A 27,342-nucleotide genomic window follows, 5' to 3' on the forward strand; every position below is an offset into this window, starting at 1 on the left:
CTCTAGTATTTTATGTACAAGTATTGACATGATGATGAACCTTACTATTTTTTTCAGTTATGGAATATTCAAGTGACATTTTGACTGGAATTAGCAGTGATGGATGTGAGGACGATAGAACTTTGCTGTCCCTCCTTCTCAGGGAACGACACACCTGTGTATGAAGCACACTTGCTCCACAACATTAGGTGGAAGCAGGAAGTTTTAAGAGTTGTATGGAAATCGAACATGGTAGAAAGGTGTGTATGAGAGATGAGTAGCCAAAGGAATGAACTGTGCTGGTTACTTGTTATATCTCAGCCCCAAACCCACTCCATTTTCTGTTCTGTAATGCCACTGCTGAACTACTGAAAACAACATTTCCCAGACTCCCTTGCCAGCTGGCTTCCTGTTAAGGTTACCTGCTAGTAGGGGTTAGTGGAGGAAGATTAGGAAGTGAAAGAAGGGAAGGGACTTTCTTCTCCTCTCCAAAACTAGTTATGAGTAGCATTTAGCTCCTGCACTGACCATTTTTGCACCTACCTTCTTAGAAGGTGCAGCACCAACTGCTAAAAATCCAACCCTTCCCCCCAAGTACGCATCAAAAATCCAAGCAGTTCTCATGGGGCTCTTCCCTGTAGGTTTCTGGCCAGCTTCCAAGATGAGCCCCAGGAATCCATTCCAGTCCTGGTATTAGTGACCCTGTGTCCTCTCCCACGTCGAATGGGGGTTGGCTGGTGTGACCAATGGAATATGGTGAAAAGCGATGCTGTATGACTTCTGAAACTAGGTCATAAAAGGCAGTGGAGCGCCTGATGGGCTCTCTAGGGACGCTCACCCTAGAGGGTGCTGTGAGGGTATTCACGGAGCCCAGTGGAGAGGAGCCTGAAGCCTCAACAGCCAGTGCTGACTTGCAGCCACGTGAATGAGCTACATCCAAGGTCCTTAGAAGTGGATCTTCTGGCTCCAGCCACCTCCTCAAAGGATTGTGGCCCCAGGCAGTATCTGACCGCAACCTTGGGAGAGACCCCAGACCAGAACCACCCAACCGACTTCAAGAGAAATCTCAAACAAAACCACCCACCCAATCTCAGGAGAAACTCCAAACCAGGACCATGCATCTAACCTCAGGAGAGATCCCAGACTAAAACCACCCACCCACGCCGCTCCCAAATTCTTGACAGAGAAATTGAGAGCCATGAGCAATCACTGTTATTTTAAGCTACCAGGTTCACAGGGTGATTTGTTGTAATACATCAGATAACTACTGTCACCTCCTCTTTCCTTAAATGCTACCAAAAGGGCGGCAGCTGCTTCCTACAGTTCATCATCTCTAGGTTACCTCAGTATCTACTGTTTCAACAGCTGTGTGAAAATCCCCTAGATTAAATGCCCTACATTTGAAATAACTAGTGTGGTTTGTTTTCCCAATTGAACCACACCAGGCTTCTAGTCACAAAACTCCTCTCTTGTCCTGTTTCCTCTGGGCCCCCCCACACACATTGCTACGCAGGATCTGGGCGGGGGGGAGTATGGAATTGAGTTTATTGTTTTGAGTCTGGGTTTTGTTCCTTAGACATTGCAATTCCTGGATGGAGGTGACTATGTCCCACCTCCCTGAGTTGCAGTCCCGGGGCCTGTTGAGATTGTTTTCCAGGTTCAAAGTGCACTGAGAAGGCTTCACAGTTTTAATACTTCCTAGATGCTCAACTGAGGCAAAGTGACAAAATGGCCCCCCCACCCCACCCGCCAAAAAAATAAAATCCCAAGCTCCCAGCAGCTGCTGCTGCAGCCGTATGAAAAAATAATACAAACTCTTCTTAAAAAATAGATTACACAGAAAGAACCCAGAGGACAGAGGAACATGGGGGAGAGGCAGGGGCTGCTCCAGCCAATGGTAGGGAGCCTCGGGGAGAGGCCCAGGAGGGGACGCTGAGATGAACTTCAGGGGCTGCGATGCTGGTGGACACCTGCTTGTCTGCTCTGCCCAGCCTCCCTCTGCTGCTCCTTCCAGGAGCTCTGGCCCAGGGAACCTGCCTTCACCCTGAGGCCTGGTACCTGCTTCTCACTAAAGTGGCTTCAATAAAGAAACAAAAAGACCCAAAGCAAGGAGGGCTGCTGCCCGGAGAGCAGGGATGTCCCCCTACAGGAGCACACCTCTCTCTGCTTTGGGGGTTTGGATAGTTACCAATACCTGCTACTACCTAGACACCCGGCGGGGGGACAGGCCCCAGACACCCTTATGGCTCCTGGGAACACGGCCTCTCCCTTGACACACACCCTCCTACGTGCCCGGCTATGACAGGGCACAGTCTGAAGCCATCCTCCAGCCAGGCCTTGGAGGGGCTGCAGGCAGGCGGGGTGTGTGCAGGACGGCCGGGCGGCGGGGTGCGGGGTGGGGCACAACTCACATGGGCCCTCCAGCTCATGCAAGGAGACGCAAGAGGGGGCAGCCCCGCCGAGACAGAGGTAAGGCGGGGCGAGGAGATGGTGTGTGTGCAGCCAGGCCAGCTCTGGGGCGAGGGGCGAGGGGCAGAGACAGCGTAGGGGCCACGGCCCACAGGGCAGGAGGCGGCAAGTCAGGGCCTGGTGCCGGGGAGGGGTCTGGGTGCCCGCTGCCCGCTGAGGGCGCCACACCCAGCTACCTCCTACAGAGGAATCTGGTGCAGGGTGGATTCTCCAGAGTGGGGATGGGGGCTTCCGGGTGGGCTGGGCTCAGTCAGGGACCTCGGGGTGGGCAGGCAGTCCACTTTCGCCACGCCGGTAGGTCTCCCAGAAGCCCCTGTCCAGCTGCTCCAGCTGTGAGCCCAGTGGCAGGTGGCCGGCCAAGTGCATTCGGAGGGTCTCCAACCACTGCTCCAGCTTCACGAAGGAGGGCCTGAGGTGACAGGCAGGGGGAGAGGGACAGTGGGTTCTGGCTTTCCTGGGTCCTGGCCCACCCCCAAGGCTGCCCAGGTTAAGCCCCACCTCACTCACCTCTTCTCAGGATCCAGATCACAGCAGCGCACGGTAATGGGGAAGAAGCTCGGGGGGCAATTTGGAGGGCAGTAGCGGTCCAGGAAGCCTCGAACATTGAGGCCAAAGTCCATGGTGCGGGGAAGATAGTCGGGGTCGGCATTCACCCGCCCGATGATCTGTCCAGCACAGGGCAAGCAGTTACCCAAGGGCCTTTGGGGGTGGGCGCCACCCAGGTGGGTTTGTGAGCAGGTCACACTGGGTCTGGATGCAAATTGCTCTGGGCAGCCCAGTTCCCAGGAGCCTCCTCAGCTCGGGAGGCCTGCAGACTTCCAGGTTGCAGCCTGGGAGGGCGGGGACTGGAGAGGAGCCCCTGGACCTACCTCACACAGGACGATTCCAAAGGAAAACACATCCACCTTCTCATCATAGCTTCGGCCTAGACAAAGAGACCGACTGTTAACGGGTGAGGCAGGGCCAGGGAGGCCAGCTGGCAGCGGGGCGGGGCCAGGGACTGGCCAGCCCTGTGGATGCCCAGGCCAGCAGGTCAGATGCTCCGCCCCTAACCCCTCCAGGTCTGAGCAAACTTTTGGAGGATGAGGACGAGAGCCCTGGGCGAGGGTTTCCAGGCCCAGCTCAGTCACTGACAAGCTGTATCGTGCCAGACAAATCATGAACTTCATGGTGGCCCTGAAAGATAACCATGTCAAAACCCTGGAACCTGTGAATGTTACTTTACTGGACATACGGTCTTTGCAAATATGATTAAGGATCTTGAGATAAACCCAGATTATCCAGGCAAGCCCTAAATGCCATCACAAGTGTCCTCTTAAGAGACAGAAGAGCCCTGACTGGTATGGCTCAGCTGGTTGGGCGTCATCCCGCAAAGTGAAAGTTTGCCAGTTCAATTCCTAGTCAAGGCACTGCTTGGGTTTCAGGTTCAGACCCCAGTCAGGGCATATACGAGAGGCAGCTGATCGATGTTTCTCTCGTATATCAGTGTTTCTCTCCCCTTTCTCTCTCCCTTCTCCTCTCTGTAAAAATAAATAAATAAAATCTTAAAAAAGAGAGACAGAGGAAAAGACACAGCAGAGGAGCCAGTGGCCATGGAAGATGGAAGCAGAGATTAGGATGATGTAGCCAAAAGCCTGGGAATGCCAGGACAGCCACCAGAAGCTAGAAGCAGCAAGGGACGAACTCTCCCCTACAGTCTGCAGGGGGCACAACTCTATTGGGTTCCAGATCTCTGTCTCTCAGAACCTTATATAAAAGAATAAATTTCTTGTGTTTGAAGCCACCCAGTTTGTGCTAATTTGTTACAGCAGCCTCAGGAAATGATACAGACTCTCTATGCCTCAGTTTCCTCATCTGTAAAGTGGGAAGAATACCATCTACTTTACCATGTTAAAAACAATCAATACCGCCACTTAGTTATTGAATGCTGCCTAGTTTATAACTTTATCTAATCCTCATACCACCCCTTAAATATAGGGATGTTAACCCCATTTTACAGATGAAGTTATCTGGGGAGCTACGCTAGCTTTGGTCAGGGCTGGTGCTGAGATGACCCCTGGTCTGCCTGCCCCAACCCCGTGTTAGCACGCCACCTGCCTGTGGGCGGGCTTTATAACCCACGGTCTCGGCAAACAGAGGACCGCGGCGTGACAGGCCTGACTGAAAAAAGAAAGGGAGTGGGGGGGTCAGGGGAGAGAACGAATAATGGCCTCCAAAGATGTCCATGTCCTGAGCCCTGGAACCTGTGAATATGCTGCCTTATGCGGGACTGTGCAGGTGTGACTAAGTTAAGGATCTTGAGATAGGGAGGTAACCTTGGATTACGGGGGTGAGCCCTATGTAATCACAAAGGTCCTTATGAGAGAGGGAGTAGGTTCAGAGTCAGGAAAAGTGATGTGACACTGGACACAGATGTCAGAGAGAAGATGCCAGGCTGCTAGCCTTGATGGAAGAAGGGGCCACCACCTGAGGAATGAGGTGGCCTCTGGAAGGTGGAAAAAACCCCAGATTCTCCCTTAGAGCCTTCAGAAGGAACTAGCCTTGCCGACAACTAACTTTAGCCCAGTGAGACTGACATTGGACTCCTGGCCTCCAGAACTACACAACTGGTGCTTCTTTAAGTCAAGTGTGTGGTAATTTGTTACACCAGCAACAGGAAACTAGTACAGGACTCGAAGTGGAAGTGGAGGGGCAGGGGAGGCCAGGAGTCAGATGGGTGCAGCTCTGCCGGGGACCCCCGGGTCCCAGGGGCATATGACAGGTGGGGCGCCCACTCACCATTGATCATCTCGGGCGCCATCCAGTACGGGTTGCCTACCACCGTGTAACGCTTTTTTCGGTCTGGCTTCTTGAGGCTTCGCAGGTCCTGGGGCTGAGTCTTCTCATCCACCATGAGCCGTGCCAACCCAAAGTCAGCCACCACCACGGTCTTGTTCTGGGGTGATGAGGAAGCGGGGTCACACTGAGCATGTTCCTGCCACCACCAGCTACCTGCTCCTAGTCTGGACCCCACACCAACCCACAGAGAGCCAGAGAACACACCTCTGACACCTGGGGGCTGCCAAGCGGGTTGCAACCCCACTGCCCACAGGGGCTCAGGTGCAGGACAAGAACCCCCTTCCCTCCCAAACCCCTCTGCTCTTTGCAAATGGAGCTGCCCAAAGCTTCAGAAAATACCAGTGTGGCCCTGCTCCCCTATTTATTATTTATCTCTTAATTCTCCAACAATTTGGTACATGTTACCTTACAGATGAGGTGGCTCAGGCCCAGAGAGGTTAAGAAAGTTGCCCAAGGCCACCCAGCTGGCCAGTGATAGGATGGGGATTCAAGGTCACAGGCCCCTGGAGCCCCTGGCTCTGCTGTTTCAGGTGTGTAGGAGCCCCTCCCAGGGCCCTGGCAGAGCTGAGACGCTGACTGCTACGTCTAACCCCACGAGACAGGAAAATCAGGGACAGAGCCTCCTGAGAGATGAGGGACAGGCAGGGAGTCCCAGGTCAAGTTGGGGGGTTGCGGAGGTCCTGAGTGCCCCAAGGCCTGGCCTCTTAGGCTTGGTGTCCGGGGCCCTGGAATTCTGGACCCTATTTGCCAGCTCCAGGATTGGCAACTGGTGGGCAGACGCTGTAGAGCGGGTACAGAGAGGCTGACGTGGCTGCTCACTTCGGGGCTCCAGGCAGGTGGCAGGTAGGGCCAGGCTCACTCTGAAGGGAGGGACTCTGTGCTGCCTTTGGGAGTGACACAGACGTGGACAGTCACCTCGGAAAAAACTCTACAAAGATGGCAAATGGGAGAAGGGAGCAATTTGCGTCCTGCGCCCACCTCAGTGGCGCCTGAGGTGAAACAGTCCCTCTTAGGGCTCCATCTCAGGTGGGATACCAGGTGGAAGGTTAGCTGAGGGACCTTGATCTCGGGTCCTCAGACTCATGGGCAGTGGTTCTTGAAATCCGGGGTCCACCAGGGTTGTTCAAGGGCTGGCTCCTGCCCCATCCTTTTCAGAAGGCCTGAGGTGGGGATGGAGTGGGGGGGCAGTCTCAGAACTGTGCACTTTCAATGAGTCTTCCAGGATTTAACGGCACAGGGGTCTGCAGACTCTGCTATGGGAAACAGCTCTAGGGAAACCAGCCAGGGTGACCACTGGATTCTCAGACGCCCCCGCCTGTAGGCAAAGGCTTTGGCTGTGCATAGATGAATGCTGGGGAGAGGGGGGCTCACAATTCTCATCAGATTCTCAAAGGATCGGCCATGCCATGGGGTCAAGGCTGTGGCAGGTCACCCTATCCTCACCCTGCCCAGAACACTGGCTGGACCGTGCAGTGATGCCCACGGCCAGCAGGGGCAGTCTCATCAGGCTCCCTGGGAGGCCCATGGAGTGGATCCAGCCTCACCCACCTCTCCGCGCTCACTGGCCACCACTTCCCACAGCCCATTGGCTCCCAGAGTTGCCTGGATCCCAGAGGGCTGGCCGAGGCTCCCACTTGACAGTGAGCCACTCGAGGCTTCCTGAATGTCACACCGCTAGGCCTTTCCATGTCCTGCTCCCACCATCAGAAACACTCTTCCTGCACGGAATTCACTGGGCAAACCCCTTTCTGGAGAACCTCCTCCTCCAGGGCTGGATCTCGACCTGCCTGGAGTGTGATGAATCATGTCCCCCAGCAAATCCACATCCACCTGGAACCTCAATGTGAACTTATTTGGAAATAGGGTCTTTGCAGATACAATTACTTAGGATGAGGTTACACTGGATCAGGGTGAACCCTAAATCCAATGACTGGTGTCCTTATGAGAAGAGGACACACAGACACACAGAGAGAAGGCGGCCATGTGAAGATGGAGGCAGACTGGAGTGATGCAGCTACCAGCCAAGGGGTGCCATGGGGTGCCAGCAGCCACCAGAAGCTAGGAGGGGGGCAAGAACCAGATTCTCCCTCAGGGCTTCTAGGAGGACTCGACCCTGCCAACACCTTGATTTGGGACTTTTGGCTTCCTGAACCCTGAGAATACCTTTCTGTGCCTCTAAACCACCCAGTCTGTGCTACTTTGTTTTGGCAGCGCCAGGAAACCTCTCCAGCTGGGCACGGTCAGTCACTCCCTCTTCTTCCTTCTGAAACAGCCTGTGGTTGTTTCACTCCGACTCCCTGACCCCACTTAAGTACATCCCCCCAAAGCCTCTTTCAGAAAGCCTGCCCTGAACACCCCAGCCCACACACCCAGGCCTGACTCTAGACCCACAACTGTGGGTGCTGCCCACCGTAGGCCTGGCCACTCGGCCATGGCTGTTCTCTGTGAGTGCCACACTCCTGGTCCTTTACAGTTTACACATCAATTTCTCCTTCGCTGACTTGTCAGACCCTCCTACAACCTACAAGGTCAGTGGCTCAGAGAGCTGCAGCCACACTGTAAGCGAGGTCTGTTTGCCTCCTGGCCTTGAGCTGCTTCCCCATGAGCCTAATTGGAGTAGAGGCGTCCACCCAGGGACCCCTGTGCAGAGAAGGCCTCGAGGCTAGGGCTGTGGTGTGCAGGGCTCCGGCTGTCCCCTCCCTCCCAGGCCCAGGCTGCTCACCTCACGGACCAGGCAGTTGTGGGAGTTGAGGTCCCGATGGATGATGTTCATGGAATGGAGGTAGGCCTAGGGGTGGGGGGCACGGAGGTCAGGAGGCAGTGCGCTGAAGGACTCCAGCCCTGGTCCCCGAGGCTCCCACCTCCCCTCCCAGCCCACTCAGCCCAGCTGGGGGTGCTCTTCCCGCTCTCCATTCAGGCCCCTCTGCCCACTCTCAAGCTTCCTTGTGGTTTCCATTTCTAAATTCCTTGTAAGATTTTAGGTTAGCGGAGAGAACGTTTTTATATGTGGGGTTGGATCACCCAGCCCACACCCCGTAAGTTAGAGCCAGAGCCAACTCACCATCCCTGAAGCAATATCCTTGGCAAAGCTCACCCTCTGACTCCACGGGTACTGGCTGTCCTGGGGGAGGAGAGAGAGTGGCCAGGAGGGGCCAACGGGGCCACCGTGGCAGGACAAGTGGGTGAGAGAGAGGCGGGAGGGGCACGTGTCCTAGAGGGTCTGAAACCCCTAATCTCTTCTGCACCCACTCCTGTTCCTTCTGTGGGGTGTGGGTAAATAATTCAAAACAATTTTCTAACAGACTCATTTCAAACAGTAAAAGTCGGGGTGGGGAATACTCTTTCATAGTTCCTGATCACCACCTCTGAGTTGAAAAAAGCTCTTTTTATCTTATACAAAATCCCATTCTTTCAAGTTTTAAAAAAATCTGAAGCTACTTTCACGGACTATCAGAGACAGATGGGCCTGGTGGGATCGCCTGTGGAATGCCAGCCATGTCTCTCAGGAGAGAGGGGTTTTGGGCTCTAGTCATTTGGGGAAACACCTTCTTCTCTCCCCCCGTCCCCTAGGAGACCTCCAGCAGGAGGGTGAGGCCATCAGAGCGTATGAAGGATTCAGAGTGCAGTTAGGAAGCCGAAACTGGTGTCGCCCAGTGTTTTTAAACAGTACTTGACCACAGAATCCTGTCTGAGAAGTTATATCTGTTAGGAGCTCACAGGAGCGGCATTTTGGCACTGCCAGGTAATTCAGTAGAAGGGTGAGGAGCCCGTGGAGCGCGTGGGAGGGTGACAGGATCTCGAGGTCTCAGGGTGACGCTGAGATGGCCCAAGAACTGGGTCCCAGGGTCACTGACAGCAGCACGAGAGCGCTAGAAGCGCCCCTCTAAGCACTTTGTTTCCATAGATGGCTTTGCAATTTTTTAAAAAGAAAGTTCTGGAACATGGCATAAGAATTTTATGGAACATGGCAAGCAGTGCAAATAATTTGGTTTCACCAGAAGTAAAACAAAGGCCTCCTATGAAGAAGTAACAAGACGGAGCCTCTCCTCAGGTGTCTGATCTGTGACAGGTGTGGCTGGGTCTGGCCTGTGGCCCCAAAGGGCAGCTAGTTCAAGACAGCCTGTGTGTCCCCTCAGCAAAGCTGCTACCCTTCTCTGGGCCCCAGCTTTGTCCCCAGCTTTAGATGGAGTCAGTGCAACCCCACTGGACTCCGAATCAGGGTTTGGAGGGTCTTTGAGATAAGAGGCTGACCCCGCCAAAGAGGAGTTGGGCCCAGGGGGAGGTGCGCTGCACGGGGCAGCCCAGCACTCACCATGCTCTTGATGATGCCCCGCAGTGTGCCCCCCTTGATGTACTCGGTGATGAAGTTGAGCCTCTTGTCCTTGTAGAGCACCCCGATGAACTTGAGCACATTGGGATGCTCCAGGCATCGCATGACCTTTACCTGGTGGAGAGTGAACAGGCTGGGCCTGGGGCTGCGCCCACGTCTCCCTCTCCCTCCGCTGTCCCAGGGGCCACAGACAGAGGAGCCTCCCCGCCCCCTGGGGCTCCTGTCACACCTGCTGGTCACTATGTTCTTTGTTCAAGCTGCTCATATCCCCAGGGGTGGCCCTGTCTTTCTCATCTTCCTGGCAGATACTGTCTCTTCTTCCAATATGTAAGTTGAGTGTCATGTCCTCTTAGTGTCTTCTGCCACCCCCTCTCAATGGGGTAAAGGGTTGGGGACCACAGCAGGTACCAGAAGTCCAGTGAAGAGGATGTGGCGGTTCCACTCACTGACCTCCTTGAGAAATGTCCTCTGTGTCTCTTCATCGAACCGGATCAGCTCCTTCATCACCATCACCTCACCCGTCTCTCGGTGTGTCACCTGTGGGGGGACACCGAGGCATGGAGACAGACAGACAGAGGCTCTGCTCTAGGCCTGACCTGTCGGAAGCCCCATCCCTACCCCGGGACTGCCAGGGAGGTGAACAGTCGGCCTCAAGATCTCCACAGACATCTCTTGGCCCTCAGGGGCAGAAGGCCTTAATATCTTTACAGATGAGGAAACTGAGGCTCAGAGGTTTGCTAGCAGGTCAGCCAGCTGGCAGGGAAGGGGAGTGGCTGGAGCTTGGGTCCAGGACTGCCTGACCCAGAGGCCAGCTCTTTGCTCTGCTCTGCCGCGCTGTCTCCAGCAGGCAGAACTGTCGTTCTACCAGGGAGTCCTCCCCTGGGAAGAGGACCCAAGACAAGGGCTGGGCGCCAGTGCCCGTCCTGACAAGGGCATGGGGGTGGCCTTGCCAGCACCTTTTGTATAATCCTGGATCTTTCAGCCTAGTCATAGACAAGTGACACGAGAGCCAGGGAAGGGCTCATGCCTCTGCCAGGGAGAGTATGAAGGGGAAAGCAGCCCTGAGCCCGAGCGCCACGTGGGTTGGCATCAAGGTCAGTATGAGGCCTTCAGGGTCTGGCTGGGCTGCCCTCCCATCCCCCACCTTCCAGCAACCTCCTCCATATAAAGCTCTGGGTCTATCTGGAGCATGTTTCCTCCCCCTCACTAGCTCAGGGAGGTCTAGGTGGAGGTGAGTACTGGCTAGGAAGCCTGGAAGCCCCTTCCACGTGGATTCCTAGGGGCACTGGTGGGGGAAGACAGCCTTGACAGGCTGCACCCGAACCTCCCCACTGCTCCCACTCTTGGCCCAGCCCTGCCTGGCATGCCTTGTACCTTGATGGCCTGGCCGAAGCAGCCCTTGCCCAGCACCTCCCCATGGATGAGGTCCGATGGCCGGAAGATGCGGTGTGGCCGGCAGACCACGCGGAGGGACTCAGAGCGCCCTAGGTCCTTGCGCTGGGAGGCAGGGGAGCCCAGTGAGCCGGCCCCTGGAGACCGGTCGATGCTGCAGCTCCTCCTGGGGGGACACACACACAAGCCCAGTGCCACCGAGGGCAGGTGGACACCTGGCTGAGACCCCCTGGGGGTGGCCAGGCCTCAGCCTGCTCTCCTCTATGTCCGTCTATGCATAGGCATCTGTCCCAAGAGGGTAGCACAGGGCAGCTCTCCTGGGGCGGTCACAAGGCTTTCGCCTCAACCTGATGGCCCTCCCTGCTTGGCCTTCCTGTATGAGGCCCACTATTGCTCAGGCGACCTTGGTAGGAATATTTGTCCTTGGGCTTCTCTGCCTGGTGGCCCTGGGTCAGATACTTTGTCTCCCAGTATTTGGGTCTGGGGTACAGAAGCAGAAGACCTGCCTAGGAAGCCCATAACCCTGCAACATAGGTGGCCCTCCAGGGTGGCATGAGTTCCAGACAAACACAGGTGGGGAGCAAATACATCACCTCAACATCACTATTTCCTAGAGTAAAGGCTGTCCCCTCAGAAGGTGTCCTGGCCCCCTTCCCCAAGTCTTTACTAGGAGCCCCGAGCAGGCCCACAGTAAGTGGAGTGAGGACCAGGCTGCTTCCAGGTTGCCCCCTCACGTCTCCCAGTCCCCTGCAAGAGGGTAAGAGCACCCTCCACACCTGAACCACCCCAACCGCCCTCTGGCTGTCCCTGGTCTTGGGGACCCTTCCACACAGGGGACGGGAGTGATCTCTGTGAAACACATCACTTTGCTGCAGTACCCTTCAGGGAGGCCTGTGATGGGCGGACAGAGTCCAAAGACCCCCGCGACATCTAAAGCCCCGCAGTTAGCTTCTGCTTTGGAACCCGCTCCTCCCAAACCGCACCCAATGCTCCCATCATGCTGAGATACCAATCCCTGGCTCAGGGGGCTGCTTCCACCTGTTTTTCTACTTCTCATTATCCTTCCTTCCTCTTTCATAGTCCCTAGTACCTTCTGCTGGTCTGCTTTTTTGTAGGGCGGACTACCTCATGCACTGAGCACCTGAAGGGTGGGGATCAGGTCCCATCCCAAGGCCTAACATCAGTGGAAGTACCTTGATACACCAAGATGCAGGGCTGACTTACAGGACAGGTTTCTGCCGGGCAGTGCTGCAAGCCTCTCCACTGGGAGTATGGGCCGGGGAGACCAGGGGGCTGGGCTCAGGCCCTGCCACATGACCTAGTGTGTCATGGGGGTCGTGCTCAAGAGTCAGCTGGAGAAGGCGGCTGGTTTCCTGGATCAGCAGATCAATCTGGGGAGAAGAGGTGTGTGGGCAGGTGGTGGAGGACAGTACCGAAGGCACCGCCTTCCATCCTGCTTACCAGGCTCAGGACCCTTACCTCATCCAGGGGCACATTCCGAATGGGTGTGCCATTGATTTCCAGAATCCGGTCTCCAACGTGAATGGAATTCTTCACATCCGGACTCATGCAGCCTGGGTCCACTCTGTGGGCACAGAGCAGAGGTCAGAGCCCTGCCCGCCTGCCTGCCCGCCCACCCCCGAGCACCCTGAGAGGGAACCAAAGCCAAAGGGATCAGATTGGGGTGAGGGGGCAGATGATTCTATTGTGATTCTATTTCTGATTTGGTAGGTGGTAATGGTACTGAACCCTGAGTTCTACTTTGGTGGGAGGAATTCTGTAATTAATGACTGATCTCTGCTCTGTGAAACTGGAGGAAGGTGGCACAGCCCTAGATGCTCAGGGGATCCTGTTCAACACAGCATTGTCTCTGCCACAGCGGAGAGACCAATCCTCTGAACTTGCTGGTATGCTTGGGGCAGATGAATGTCCTGAGTCCTAAAAGGGTCTGGATCCACTGGCTTCCTGACTCCCAAACTTGCCCTGCAAGATGACGTGCAGGCTCCCATTCCTCCAGAATCAGCAGGAAGGAGCTCCGCCTGCCCTGAGCCACAGCTGCAGAGTGGAGACGGGATGAGGCCCTCGATTAGTTGGCCATAAGCTAACCCACAGAAAGGCCAATTTGCCAAATTTAATTGCTTCTTTTAACTCTTTGGTGTTAATTATTTGGTTTTCCTTTTGTCTTCATAAAAGCTTTTTAAGGAATGCTCACCTTGCCTCTGCTGTGAAATGGGGAAGGGCTGGGGGACAGGAGAGAAGAGACTGAGGACTTTAAGGAAAATAGATTCATAAAGAAATTTCTCTCTAAAGAGCGTATTCTCACATCGGGGAGCTCTTCCTTACGCTGGAAAGCCAGGTAATAGATGCAGAAAGAAGAACAGAGTTAGGGAATCACCATTTTGTAGCCATCATGGTAATAATCGATCCAGATTAGAATCATCTGTGGATGCTAGTGCCATTTGGCGAAAGGTCCTTGGGGAACAGGATATTTACAAAGTCAAATCTCATAATTGACTTATCGATTAGGTTGCAAAGGGAAAAAATGTCCTTCACAGCAAAGAGGATTAATTTGCACTATAGTCAAGGAAACAAAACTGACATCCCCAATAAAGGGCACGCTTTACTGACATCACGTGTACGATGCACGGAACAGCACACAGCATCACTTATGCAGTATCAGGCCAAAATGCATAATGACCTAAATCTAACAAAGAGGAAACAGCAGATGGAGGGACGTTCCACTTAACAACTGACCTGCACTCTTCATAAATGTCATGAAGGACCATGAAAAGCTGAGGAATTGTCAAAAATTAAAAGAGACTGAAGAGACTTGAGGATCCAGTGAAATGTAGGATCATGAACTGGATCCTGAATTGAGGAAACTGTTATAAAGGACAGTGCTGAGAAAATTGGTGACATATAAATATGAGTTGTATATTCCACAGAAGTACTGTATCAGTGTTAAAAATCCTAAATGTCATAATTACATGTAAGATACAATTGATAATTATGTAAGAGAATGCCCTTGTTTTTAGGAGAACGTTTGAAGTTTTGTTGGTTTTTTTTTCATGAAGGAAGGCTTAATGGTATCTGCAACTTACTCCCACATGACTTAGTAATAATATATACATAAATATGTATATATACATATAAATCAGTATGTAGGTATACACATACATAAATGTAGAGGGAGATGCACACATACACCCCAAATGGGGCAATAAATTAAAATCGGTGAATCTACGTGAAGGGTGTATAGGCATTCAATATACTTATTATTTTAGCAAGTTTTCTGTAAATTTGTAAATTTCAGGATAAAAAGTTGAATATGTTTTCATTGTTTTTTCCTAAAAAAAAGTGTTACATAGACTCCCCATCTCCTCTCCCTCAGTCTCCTGTTAAGGCAGCAGAGAGGGCTGGGTCACAGATAAATTAAACTTTACTTAAAATGCTGCAACAAACAAAATGAAAAGCGGTTAACCAAGACTCACTTAAAGCAAGTAAATCCGGTTAGCAGGCTTTGGACAACCTGGGAGCTTCTGAGAAGGGGGTGGCTCTTTGCAGAAATTGGAAAGCAGATGTTAGCTAGAAAGAATGCTCAGCCAGAAAGGGAGACAGCGGGGGGAGGGGGGTGCCTCTCGCTCCTCGTTTCTAAAATTCTGCCTGGTTGTCAAGTACCAGCTGGTCTGGGAGTTTCCCCATCTCTCTCACCAGTCTGTCTGCTTACTTGTGTATGTAAGGCAGCTGCTGGCCTGGCTGATGCTCAAGATGGGGGGTGGGGGGAGAGTCCAGCCTGACAGCACCCTCCGTCCCAGTACCATTTTCCCTTCTTACCAGCTCCTAGGCATGGCGCCTCCATACCCAGCAGATATGTAAGGAAGCTCACTGAATCCAATGGATGCTGACTCTTGGTTCTCATGTCCAGGTGTGGGGACATGGTAGACATTTAAAACTACTTCTCAAGGAGTCAGTAAAGGCTTTGGAGAAATCTTAGACAGCTTCAAAGTGTCCAACTTCCTCATTGTTCAAAGATCCCAAAGCCCAGAGAGGACGAGGGAGCTGCTCAGGTCACTAGGCTGGCTCCCTAATTTTCATGCCTTCTGGAGTCTCAGGCCTTTTCTACATCCTTTAGAATTTTCTTTAGGGATGATCTGCTAGTACTAAATCTTGGTTTTGTCTGTTTTGTCTGCCTTGACATGTCTATTTACCCTCACTCTTGAAGGATATTTTCTTTTTCTTTTTTTATTGTTCAAGTTCAGTTGTCTCCATTTTCCTGCCACCAAGATATTTTCAAATACAGAATTCTAGGTTGATGGGATTTTTTTCCCCTCAATGCACTAAATATATTAGTTCTCCCATTAGTTCTCTCTTCTGGGATGATCCTCTCTGACTGTCTTCCTTGTGCCTTAACCTCTGTTTCACAGTTTTATCTTTTTGTGTCTCTGCTTCTCTCTTCTGCTGTCTTAAACCCTACTCTACTGTGAAATGCTTGCATTAAACATTTTCATTTTAATAATCATATATTTCATTTCTAGGGGTTATATTCGTTTCCTTTACAAATGTATTACTATTTATTCATTTTTCAAGTATCTCTTTTTTATTAAGACATATTGAGCATAAGTATTTTATATTGTTTCTGGTAGTTCCAATATTGGAAGGTTTTATAGGTCTGTTTCTGCTTCCTGTTGTTTCCGCTCTTGGTTGCAATATCTTGCTTCCTTATCTACACGTTCATTTATTTTTTTTAAAGATTTTATTTATTTTCTTTTTAGACAGAGGGGAAGGGAGGAAGAAAGAGAAGGGAGAGAAACTTCAACGTTTGGTTGCCTCTTGCACGCCCCCTACTGGGGACCAGGCCCGCAACCCAGGCATGTGCCCTGATGAGGAATTAAACTGGTAACCCTTTGGTTCACAGGCTGGTGCTCAATCCACTGAGCCACACCAGCCAGGGCTGTTCAGTGATTTTTGACTGAACTGCTCATCATCCTTGGAGCACTTATCTAAGTAAATTCACCGAAGCCTGGAAGTGGGTTTCCTCAGAAAAGATCTACATCTGATTCTGTCAGGGCTTGGGAGCACTACCAGCTGCGAAGCACTTTAAATTTTTGCAATTTTGCCTTAAGGTTTTTTGAACCACCCAGACACAAGAATTTGGCTTGCAATCCCAAATTTATGAATTCTTAGACTCCCTCTTCCCTTCCGTTTGGGTTCAAATAGGCTTATTTTACAGTTCTCAGAGTGGGGGGTCTGATGGAAGATGTGGTTTATTTCTCATTCATCCTCACCTTGAAAACCCTTTTGGTGTCCAAGCTTAATGAGGGAGGGAGCAGTTCTCTTATTAGATTAGCTTCCTTAGCAGGTTGAGGCTTTGAGAAACCCAGTGACGAAAGGACTTGAAAGTTAAAGCTTAAGTTCACCCAATTTGGATTTGCCCTCAAAGCGTGGCTACCTTTAGTATTCTGCAGGCATCGCTGGGTTCCCTCCTTCACTTACTCCTGACCTGGTTATTTCTCTTCCTTATTGGATCATACATGGATTAAAGAAAATATTTTAAAATACAGGGTCCAGCAAAAATAACACCCTTTTTTAATTACAAAATCAGAAGCATGTAATTCTGTAACATAGCACGCTCAAGCACACCATATGACATTTTAGGTGAAACGTTCAAATTAAAACTATAAATTATTACACCCATTTTATTACCCAACCAACCACACTCAAGCAGGTGTTGCTTCTGCTGGACCCCATATTTTATCTAGGATTTGTACTGGGTTTTAGAGGAGCCAGACATCTGGTATACTGGGCTGTCAGTATACACTGGGCTCTATCTGGACCTAAGTGCTAGCTGTTTTCAGAGCCCGCAGCCCAGTCCCAGAGTTGGCTAGGCATTGAAAGTATCCATGGCGATAGCCATACCAGCTGCAGCCTCGCCAGGCCAGCCACTCACCCTTGGACGCGGACGGTGTGGGAGTGCTCCGTGCCACAACCTGGCGGGCCATGAGGGGGGTCGATGGAGACTGAGAGGCCACGTTTGCCATGAGCTGAGGCTGGGATGGATACTAGGGTGACTGTGTGGGGCAGGTGGGAGCCAGGGGAGTCAGGCAGGATCTGCTCGATGACGGGGGTCACCACGGTCTGGTAGTAGCAGCGCCCACTGCAGAAGCCACGGCAGCAGACACCCGGAGAGTGGGAAGAAAAGAGCATCAGCAGTCACCAGCACCACCACTGCCCACCCCCAAGGCCCAGGCTCCCCCCGTACTGCTCCGCTCGGGAGGAGGAGGGTCTCAGCTGCCTGGTGGGACTGGGAGCAGAACCTGCGTGTGCACAGCCCTGCCCTTGCCTCTCTCTCGTGCTCAGTCATTCTGGGTTTGTCTGCTCTCTTGCAAAGAAAGGCTGGGGCTTAAATCCAGTTTAGCAGTAAGTCATTAAAAGTCCATTTGGGATCAAGCCAGGTTGCCCTTGAATCCAGTCTTATCAGTGTCATATAATAAAAATTTCTCTGGTCTTTATCCCTGGTTTCTGGCAAAGAGGCCCTAAATCCTTAGAATAAGAGTGCCTCTGTTTTTCCTGAGCCCCTCAGACTGCTTCCGAGTTTATGCTAACAAGGTAATTTATGCTAACAAGGACGGGGTTAGTCACCAGAGAGACCAACCCATGTGATTAGAAGGCTAGTGCTCTGACCCAGTCCAACCTCCAAGGAGGGGAAGGGATTTGGAGATGGAGTTCAATCACATGCCCACTCATTCAATCAATTCTGCCTACATAATGAAACCTCGATAAAAAAAAACTCTGGTGATACGGGGGCAGGGGAGATGGAGAAGGGCCACATGTCCTGATTCCATGGGGACAAAGAACAGAACCTCTTATTTCGGGACCCCTCTCAGAACTTGCCCTTTGTGTCTCTTCATCTGGCTGATGCTGACTTGTACCCTTTACAAAAACTGAATCCTAATCATAGTACTTTCCAGAGTTCTGTGCTCTCACCAGAGAAAATCCACCTGATAAATTTTCAAACCTGTGGGATTTGTGGGAATCCCTGACTTGTAACCAGCTGGCCTGAAATGGGAGTGCTCTGAAAACCCCTGAACTTGCCTAAAGTGAGGGTGCTCTAGTTGGGGGTTGGGCCCTAAGCTCATGGAGCAGTTGGTGCCAGAACTGCACTGCAAGCAGTAATACGTCAATAAGAAAGCTGATGTCTGAGGCTTTCACAGTGTGACTCTTATATTTCCCAGGCCCTTCTACAAAGCACTTTTACTAATGACTGCCCCACGTGGGCAGGGAAAGGGCCCCGTGTGGGAGTCCCGTGACACAGGTGGACACGGCAGACGCGGAGAGGGGCCAGGGCACTCACCAGTACAGCTTGGAGTGTTCCACCAGTGTGTAGGTGTCCCCGTCACCAATGAAGGTCCCACATGTGAGGCAGATGAAGCACTCGGGGTGGTACTTCAGCTCCCCGGCCACCTGGCGGTGGGGTGGGGGACAACCCGACTTAGCAAACCCTTGAGCCCCCATACCTCCTCCCCTCGGCCTTCTCTCAGAAGGGCAGCCCCAAACAAATTTCAGGGGCCTGGCTGGCCAGCTGCTGAGCTCCTGGACAGAGCTGGCTGTAAAGACAGGGAGCTGAGGGACACAGACAGACAAACGCGTTAAGAAGGTATGGGGCAGTAAGAGAACCAGTGAAAAGAACAATGAGAGAAACGATGGGAAAAGATCTGGAGTAGGGAAACCTGTGAGGACACGGACACACTCACCCCCCTGGTGAGGTGCGTGAGTGGGGCAGGGGGTGCTCACCATGACCAGCCCCTTGGTGATGTGTTCCGAGCACCCGTGACAAGACTCGCCATAGCGGGCCCAATAGTCTTTCTTGCAGAAGAGCTGCCCATCCTTCTCATAGTACTGGTGTGAGAGGGAGGCACTGCATTCACAACACCTGGATGGAAGAGGAGCTGGGGCTTAGCACGGCCCACTCCCACCCCCCTCGACAGCTGGGTCTTGCCACAGTCTGTAGGTGTTTTTATGAGAATTAGGAACAGGTGTGCCCCCTGGGCAGCGGTGTCCTGCGCTGGAGCCCAGGGCTTAGCAAGTGGAGTCAGGGACGCAGTCAGCCTCCTTTGGCCCCTTGGCCAAAAGCCCCTGTGCAGTGCACAGCCTGCACAACCGCCCACAGCAGCTCTGCGCCCAGAGTATATGGCTATCTGCCGGCCCCAGGTGGGCAGTGCTCCTCATCTGAGCCCGTCCCTTGTCATGTAGGGAAGATGGCCCAGAGAGGACCAGTGACTTGCTCTTGGTCACCAGCCAGGTTAAGGGAGAAATGGAACCAGAGAGCCCAGGACTGAGGTGGTGGGCCTGAACAAACCACGGGCCCCACTTCTCTCGTCTAGTCAGCTTCCTCTCCCTCTCCGCCCCCCCACCCCCAGCAATGTGGAGGCTGCTTGAGCCAACTGACATATATACAAAAGTGGCCTGCTGGAGACCATTTCATTGTCTTGGTTAAATGTACTTAATACTCACAGGCCACCATGAGGCAGGCATGGGCATCCTCCTTTTAGAGATGAGGCAGATGAGCTTCAGAGCATCCGAACTGCCCCAGGTCACACAAAGCTACACCCTGTTCCATTAAGGTATAGGGCAGGAGTTCAGCTCAGTGAACTCCGTTACACACCCGTCAGTGTCAGTTAAGACGGGGGATCTGCTGGTGTCCTAGATCCCAGCCAGCCCTACTGTTGCTGCTGGTCACAACAAGGGGGCTATGGGGCAGTGTAGCATAGCTCCTCCCTCCACCTCAACCAGAGCCTTAGTCCCCACACCTTCCTTCAGGAAAGTAGTTGTGCTATAAGGAGAATGCGCGCATGTGCAGGATCATCAGGGCACGATGCCCTTGCCCCACCACCAGGGGCTACCAGGGAGGCATAACCGGTGGGGCCCCTGAAGAGCAAATGGGGAGGAAAGACATACTAGCTTCTTGGTGTCACCCCACAGGCCTGGAGCCAGACCAACGTGCCCGGCTTCTTTCCACTCAAGTGTCCATCCCAGTGGGACAGGCACCAACAGCCCCTCTAAATCAGGATGAGCAAATGCAGATATGTGGGTCCCATGAGCCCTCAGGGGCATGTTTTCAAGAGCCTGATCCAAGGACCAGAGGACACACCATGCAGAGAATCCATCCAGCTCTGCTGCTGTTGGGGCCTTCTGGGTGATGTGAGAAGGTCACACAGGGACGGAAGGACCCAGGTCCAGAACTTACGGCTCAGTATGAAAACAATCCAGGAGAGAGGGGGACAGGAAAGACTGGGACTGAGTGAACAGTCCCACCCCCAGGGAACCCTCTGCTCTATGCAGACTGCTTTCATTGACTCCTCCTTACTTAGGGAACTGGGGATAAGGAGGGAAGAGGAAAGCCGGCAAGAATGCTGGTGGGACACTGTCCCTTTAAGAGGATCCAGCCCTATTGTCTGGGAGCCTGAAGGGAGGGAGGGAACAGGTGTGGGGGACTCGGCAAAGGCAGGGAAGGCACAACATGCCAGAGTTCAGAAGCGGGGGAGGGGGGGGTTGGGTGAGAGGGTGGGGGTGGTACCCAGAATGGGAGTCTGATGCCGTCACCCTATGAGAGAGGGCCTCCGGAGACCGCCCTGGGATGTGAGAGGAGGCAGCGGAAGCAGCAGCTGGACGACAGCCATGATGTCATCCACACGCCCGCCCCCCCAACCCTTCCTGCCCTGGGTCCCGCTGGGGGCAGGCATCTCACTACTGGGCGGCGGGGGTGGGGCCAGTTCTGCAAAGAGGCGGTGCACTGGGAGGTCCCCTACACTCTGCACTGATCAGTGATTCACTTCACCCTTCCACGGACCAGATACACTGCGTCACAGGAGTGTCACCACAGGAGTCTCCTCCTCACTCTCGGGCTGCCGAGATGCAGGAAGGCAAGGGTGGGGGTGGGGGGAGGGGGCCTGCCTATGTTCCTCTCCCGCCTGCAAACTCCTACTCCTTTACAAATACTCATCAGTGTAACAGCCCTGGAAGACCCGAAGCTGACTCATCCAAGGGCTCTGTGAGTGCAATCGAAACCTGGTCACTATTTCCTTGAAGCCTACACAGACGCCTGGCTAGGTGCCCCCCCCCCCGCCCCCACTCGCCTGCATAGCCGGCCTTTGCCGGCCCACCAGTCTTTGCCATTAGCCTGCAGGGGCTCTGAGGCCCCAGGCCAGGCATCCACACACACTGGACTCCAAAGAGAACAAAGTGGTTTCTCCCAGAGAGGCCTGCTCTATGCACTCCATTTGCAGCAGTTCCCATCCCCCGGTAGCCTCAGAGCTGCTCCAGGGCACCCCAGCTGGGCCTCTATCTCAGAGAGGGGACAGGGGACCTCCCTCTCAGAAAGGGGACCTCACCCAGGCTCATGCAGCAGCTAGGTGGCTGGTACTTGTGGCCTCGGTGGACCTTTGCTGATGGAAGGCACGGAGGAGCCCCTGACCCTATCTCTTCACCCCTTAGGTCGACATCCAGCCAGAAGCCAGAGGAGGCAGATCGGGCAGGCTGGCCTGGCTCTCAGGGGTGCCCTACCCATGCCTCCGCCCCAACAAAGGATGTCAAGAGAGGAGTGCCAGGTACTCAGGGTGTATAGAGATGGCCCAGGGCCAAATGGAGAGGAAGTCCTAAAGGACAGTTGTCTGTCTGCCCCATACAGGGTACTCATCTCTGAGAGCAGAAGACAAAGCCAGGCTCAGGAACGAGGGAGGGCACGAGGGGCCTGGGTTGAGAGGCAGTGGCAACCTCTGCAATGCCAGGTCTATCCCTTCCAGGGGTACCCTTTACCCAGGGCCACATTCCTGGACATCAGATGCAAAGGAAGAGCAGCTGGAGGACCAGCCTCACGGAGAGACTGTACCAGGGAGGCCAGAAGCTTCAGCAGCGGCCTGCTTCCCCTCGACAGGAGGACAACAGTGACCCGGAGTTTCAGTTCTCCTGTCCCGCAGCCTGGACCAGGTCAGCCTATCCCACAGTTGCCTCTAGCCCCAGCCCTCGCACCAGGGGCCCTTCCCGAGGCCTGAGTCAGGTGGGGAAGGGGCTTTCCACTTACTTGGCCCCTCTAAGGAAGCACCGTCTTCTCTGAGCCGAGGCCAGCATCCTTTGCAGTTCCCCAGAGCAGGGACTCTGGGGGCCTATGGGGAGTGCAGGGGCAGGGGTGGGTCGGCAGACAGGCTGCTTCCCCATCCTACTGCAGGCACTCAGGATTGGAGGCTGCAGAGGGTGGGGCCAGTGTGGCCACCCCCATGGGAGGGGAATGCAGCAATATGGGTGCAGGAGGACTTGGTCTGAGTCTGCAACAGGAAGCAGTTGAAGGCCTTCTGCCTGGGCTTAGTGCAGGCAGGGAAGCAGTGGCAGTCACTCTGCCCTTAGCCCTACACATCGAGAAAGGCGCTCTCCATGCTCCTCAGCATCTGCTTTGACAAAGGCCCTGGGGGCTCAGGGTTCTGGGGACAGGGACAAATTCAAAGGTAGCTGCATCTTCCAATGCCGCCCCCAAGAGAACAGAGGTCGCCTTTCATGGACAGTCTATCTTCCGTGCCTGAAAGGTCCCCCAGAGACGGGGAGGCTGCATTCTGGCCCAGGCTCAGACCCACAGTGTCAGCTGTGTGCTCTCCCCTCCTCGCCAGGGCCAGCCCACCCAGCCTCCAGGGAGATGTTACCAGGGCTACGCAGCCCCAGGGCTCATACCCTGCAGGCTGCTGGGAAGCGACCTCCCAAAGGCAGCAGCTGGGCTAAAGGGAAGCTTGGACCACTCTGGGCCTGGCCATAACTTTCTGGGAGGGGTGAAAGGAGGGCCCCTAGCATGACAATGGCCTATAGGGCTAATGCCAGAGGCATCCTGTGGGCCCACAGCAACTCTCCCACTGCAAGGCCTCAGAGCCCAGGCGCTGGTGCCAGCTCTACGCCGTGGCACCCAGATGCTACCAAGGAGAAACCAAGCAGAATCCGGAGCTTTGGGCATCCCATTGAGAACCAGACTGGCTGCCTATTAACCACGGGGACCAAACAGTGACTCCTGTCTAAACTGTCTTTCCTAATTGTCATGGGATATGGACACTGTTGGCCCCACCAGTTTTAGGGGCTGTTGAGAGAACCACACCACTGAGTCAGAACACTCATCTAAGCCACACTGTGGGTGTGTGGCTCTTACTGCCTGAGAGCCCTTCTCATTTTGGGGGCCTTCCCTGTGCCCCTGTCATACCAGGGACAGCCAAACATACCTTCTTCCCACGACCCGCACCAGGGGCTCATTCCTCTCCTATGCAGGGCAGGGACCCCTCGAAGCTAGGTTCGATGCACCTTGTCCACACTTCACTTCCGCGGCTTCCATGTCTGTACTCCCGGTCCTCTCCCGTGTCTCCCAAGGCTCTGTCTCCCTCCCCACCCGAGGCAGAGGGGCCCCTAAAGTTCTTACCCTGATTTCTCTCGGCCCCAACTCAAACCCCCTCACCATTTCAGGGTGAGCCCTAGGGAGGCTGTTCTCTCTGGCCTTCTCACCTCAGACTGGCCTCAAACCATCTCGGCCAGCTCTGGGCTGGGCACCGCCTCCCTGGATAGTCCACTGAGCCTCCAATTCAACAGGGACAGGGCACAACGCATCACCGACCCAGCCTGTGACTCCATCAGACCACTGCTCTCCCCGGCACCAGGGTAAAAATCAGACCGCTTTAAATTCCGCCCCTGCCATTCACCAGTTCCCAGCCCCGCCCTAAGGCCCCTCACCTCTTCAAGTCTGCAGTGATTTGGAATGAGGCAGGCATAGGTTCAAGTCCCATCTCTAGCTGTTGCAACTTTCAGTTAAGTTCCTTTATTTCTCTGAGCCTCCATTTCTCATACATTATACAAGCTGGGCAAATAATGGTACTTCGTTCAGTTATGCCGAAGGCTTAATCGAATGACACTAAAAGAGTACTCAATGAGTAGTGGCTAATATGACTGCAACTTGCCAAATATTATCCCTTCTATATTTGCAATTCTCTCCATTCTTAAGTCACTGTCTTAGGTCAGGCCTTGAGTACAGAACTCTGAACCCTGCCAAGTTACCATCTGCCATTGGGATGGCACTTTTCAATCGCACTTTTGCCCACGTCCCTCCCTTGCTTTCTGCTTTTTGAATCCCTTTGCTGGCTCCCTACTACCCCCCCGCCCCCGCAGGAGGTCCTTATCATGGCGTTCAGGGCCCTTCACAAATCCCTCCCAACTCTCCCTCCGCACTACCTCCCTTGACTCAATCTGTTCCAACCAAACGCGCTGCTCCTGTGTCCTCAGCTGCCCACACTGGCCCACCCTCTGGCTGTGCACATCATTTTCTCTACCTGCTGAGACTCCCCTGCCTCCCTGAACACCTTCTTCTGAACACCTGCCTGGGAAGCCCAGGGCATGGTGCCTGCCCCTCTTGTGGCCTCACTAGCCAGTGGTATTGGTGCTGTGTGTTCATTTCGCTTGCTGGCCATGTGACTTTAGTCAAAAGAATTAACCTCTGTGTCTCAACTAATGGAGGTAATGCAATACCTAACTATACAAAGTCCTTACCAGTGCCTGGTCCTTACTAAATGGTATAAAGTGTTAGATATTATTCTTAAAAAAAAAAAAAACCAAAAACACAACAACAACTTGTCGCAGAGGTTCCCGCTGACTAAAATAAACCCCATCAGCTGGGGTCGATGCCCTGACCTCAGCTGAGCCCCCCCAACTTCACCTTCCTACCCTTGCAGTACATTTCCACCTGAACCCTGCTGTTCACTGACTGAGCCAGGCCCTGCAACCATTCTGCCCTTTGCATCTGCTGGGCCCTCTGCCTGGAATTCCTTCCTGCCTGGAATTCCTTCCCATGTGGGAAATTTCACATCCTTTGAGACACCAACTCTGGCTCTAGAGCCAACTCTAAGGCCATCCCTGACTCTGCTTATAATTATGGTTTCATTGGTTTGCTGGACTACCTTTTGGTCCCATGTGCTCAGCCACAGTCCTGATCTTTCGCTTCAACAGTTGGGAGCTGGTGTCTGGGCTATGCATACTGGGCTGTGCATCTCTCGCAGCTAGCCTGGGGCCTGGTGAAGGAAGCCCAGCTCTCCCCAAGGCTGGGTCTGTCTCCCTTCCTTCCCTGGAGCATCAGCACCCAGAAGGCAAGGGGGCACTGCTCTCCCCACCCTCCCTCCACCTAGGTGGCTACAGGTGATACTGGTGGAAAGGCAAGTTTTTCCCCCCTCCTTTCCTTAGAGGTCTAGAATGTCAAAACAGAGAGACCTTTAGGGACCTTCTAGTCCAAATGCCTATTTTACAGATGGGGAAACAGGCCAAGGACTTGTTGGAAGTCAAGAGACAGCACCAGGGGGAACAGCCAGCTATCCCAGATTGCTTGCCTAGTCTCATGTCTCTGGCAGGCCTTGCTTAGGGCACCCCAGCCCTGGCCAGCCCACCTTACCTGAAGCAGTCTGCGTGCCAGTCAGCGTTCAGGGCCTGGAGGTACTGGCCATCATAGATCCTTTGGCCACAGCTTGCACACACAGGCAACTCGCTTCCTGCAGGAGTGGAAAGGGAGCCAGGAACCATTCTTAGTGGAGTCATGGTTTGGTTTCGGCCCAGCCTGCCCTGCCGACTCTACATGCACCTGCACAAACCCTCATGCACATACACACATAGCACCCAGGCTGGGTAGTCACTGTGCTGAGCAGAAGGAAGAAGGTAGGTCTGAGAGTCTTGCTGAGACCTTGGCTAAATTACCGAGTCTCTATGGATCTCCATTTCCCTAACTATAAACTGACTGTAAACTGAAGAGGAGGATCAAGTGTCCACTCTCCAGCAACAGCATTCTTCAATTCAAGGTAAATGGGGAGAAAAAAAAAAAAAGCAGCAGGATTTAGAAATAAGGCAGCGGTGACATTCTTGTTGCAGCGCCTTTCCTCCCCTGCCTGCCCAGAAAAAGGTAAGGACCCTTCAAGTCCAGGTAGGGACTGGAGAGGACTGGATTGGTCCATCCTGTGTTGAAGCACCTGGGAGGGGAAGGGCAGGAAGCCCAGAGGTGCCAGCCCCAAATGAGCCTTGGCTACATCCTGACCTGACTGGGTGGGACTGCAGAGCTGGGCACTCCCAGACACCTGCTCCAGGGAAGCCTGGCACCTCCACAAGCTGCCCACTAGACATGCTTAGTCATCCTCGAGGCCTGGCACGACTGGAACTGGGTGGGCCCTAGAAGATCCCCTAGGCCTATTCTTCCTCACTGTATAGACGGGGAGACTGAGACCTGGGGAGATTTAAGCTTGCTGGATCACACAGCAGCCTCCCGGCCGCAGCCTGGCCCTCCATGAAGATCCAGGGACCAATGGTAGGGGCGACAGTAGGGTAGCCTGGTGGAGGGCAGGGCTGGAGGGTCTGGCTAGTTGGGACCAGGTGCGCCTATGTGATGGCGCAGCTGAGGAAACCCTGGGAAGGAGATCTGACCCCGCTCTGGGCTGGGAAAGTTTTGGGGGTTCTGGTTTTCACAACCTAACTGTCGTGTATTCCCAAGTCCTAAGCCCCAGTAAGGGGGAAGGGGCTGAGGAGGAGGCTGGGATGAGTCATCCTCCCAGCCAATACTGATGGCAGGCACCAGGTTTGGTACAGTGAAAGGGTGGGTGGGGGCCCTCAGCATACTGCCAACGGCTTCCTAGAGGCTCCTCTAGGCTCTGCCCATTCGGCCCCAACCCACCAGTACCGGCGTCCAAACTATGCGGCCCCTAGCTGTACAGACTGGGAAACCGAAGCCCGGTCGGTAGCGCCTGCCTCAAGGTCACGGAGCCAAGCAGGCGCGAGGCGGCGACTCGGACCCTGGGCTGCGGCTTCCCTAGCGCCTTTCTTCCCAGGTCGTGTTCGAGACTGGATAAGGGGTGGCCCGAGGCAAGCCCCGGGTGGACAGAACACGAGGATGAATGCTCGGGATGGGGGGCAGTGCGCCCGGGACTCCGACAGGGGGGTCGTCGGTCGGAGGCTAGGGGAAGGCGGAGAAGAAAGGCAGGAGGGGCTCTCTGCCCGCGGAAGGGCAGCCCACCGGGGGCCGTAGGGGGGAGTGGGAGCGTGTCAGGGAGGGGCCTGAGGGCTTCGGAAGGTCCAGCTCGTGCCCAAGGAGGGAGGGGCGCGGCCTCGCCGCAGACCCGGCCTCCGCAGCGGCCGGGCCCAGCCCCCTCCGTGCCCCTCGGCCCCCCAAGAAGGCGCCCGCGCCCGCCCGGCCCCCAGGTCGGCGCCCCAGCCAGCCCGCACCCCGCGCCCCGCGCACCTTCCTCTCCCATACGTTCTTCCCTCCAGGTGCAACAAAGTAGCGTCAACCTCAT

At 54.1% G+C, this 27,342-nt stretch overlaps 1 protein-coding gene across 1 annotated transcript; it reads right to left on the bottom strand.

The window, feature by feature from the left end:
* Nucleotides 1–1,754: 1,754 nt before the first annotated feature.
* On the bottom strand, nucleotides 1,755–27,342 carry LIMK1 (LIM domain kinase 1). Its single transcript, XM_054589250.1, has 16 exons — nucleotides 27,288–27,342; nucleotides 25,461–25,557; nucleotides 18,800–18,938; nucleotides 18,360–18,469; nucleotides 16,956–17,162; nucleotides 12,488–12,593; nucleotides 12,233–12,399; nucleotides 10,991–11,174; nucleotides 10,067–10,153; nucleotides 9,599–9,730; nucleotides 8,348–8,407; nucleotides 8,009–8,074; nucleotides 5,227–5,383; nucleotides 3,318–3,373; nucleotides 2,956–3,113; nucleotides 1,755–2,857 (listed from the first exon to the last, which is right to left on the bottom strand). Exons 1-16 carry the CDS (start codon nucleotides 27,340–27,342, stop codon nucleotides 2,695–2,697), a joined length of 1,944 nt encoding a protein of 647 aa, XP_054445225.1. The 3' UTR covers nucleotides 1,755–2,694.

The sequence above is a fragment of the Pteronotus mesoamericanus genome, unplaced genomic scaffold (assembly GCF_021234165.1).
Source record: "Pteronotus mesoamericanus isolate MK-2021 breed Mesoamerican mustached bat unplaced genomic scaffold, CSHL_Meso_final scaffold_167, whole genome shotgun sequence".
In the NCBI taxonomy this organism is placed as follows: Eukaryota; Metazoa; Chordata; class Mammalia; order Chiroptera; family Mormoopidae; genus Pteronotus; species Pteronotus mesoamericanus.

Excerpts from the sequence above, each read along its gene's own strand:
- LIMK1 (XM_054589250.1), bottom strand. The coding sequence starts at position 27,342 with ATGAGGTTGACGCTACTTTGTTGCACCTGGAGGGAAGAACGTATGGGA. Across the intron at positions 25,558-27,287 it reads AGAACGTATGGGAGAGGAAG|GAAGCGAGTTGCCTGTGTGT; the intron begins GTGCGCGGGGCG and ends CCACTCCTGCAG. Across the intron at positions 3,374-5,226 it reads GGCGCCCGAGATGATCAATG|GCCGAAGCTATGATGAGAAG; the intron begins GTGAGTGGGCGC and ends CTCTTTGTCTAG.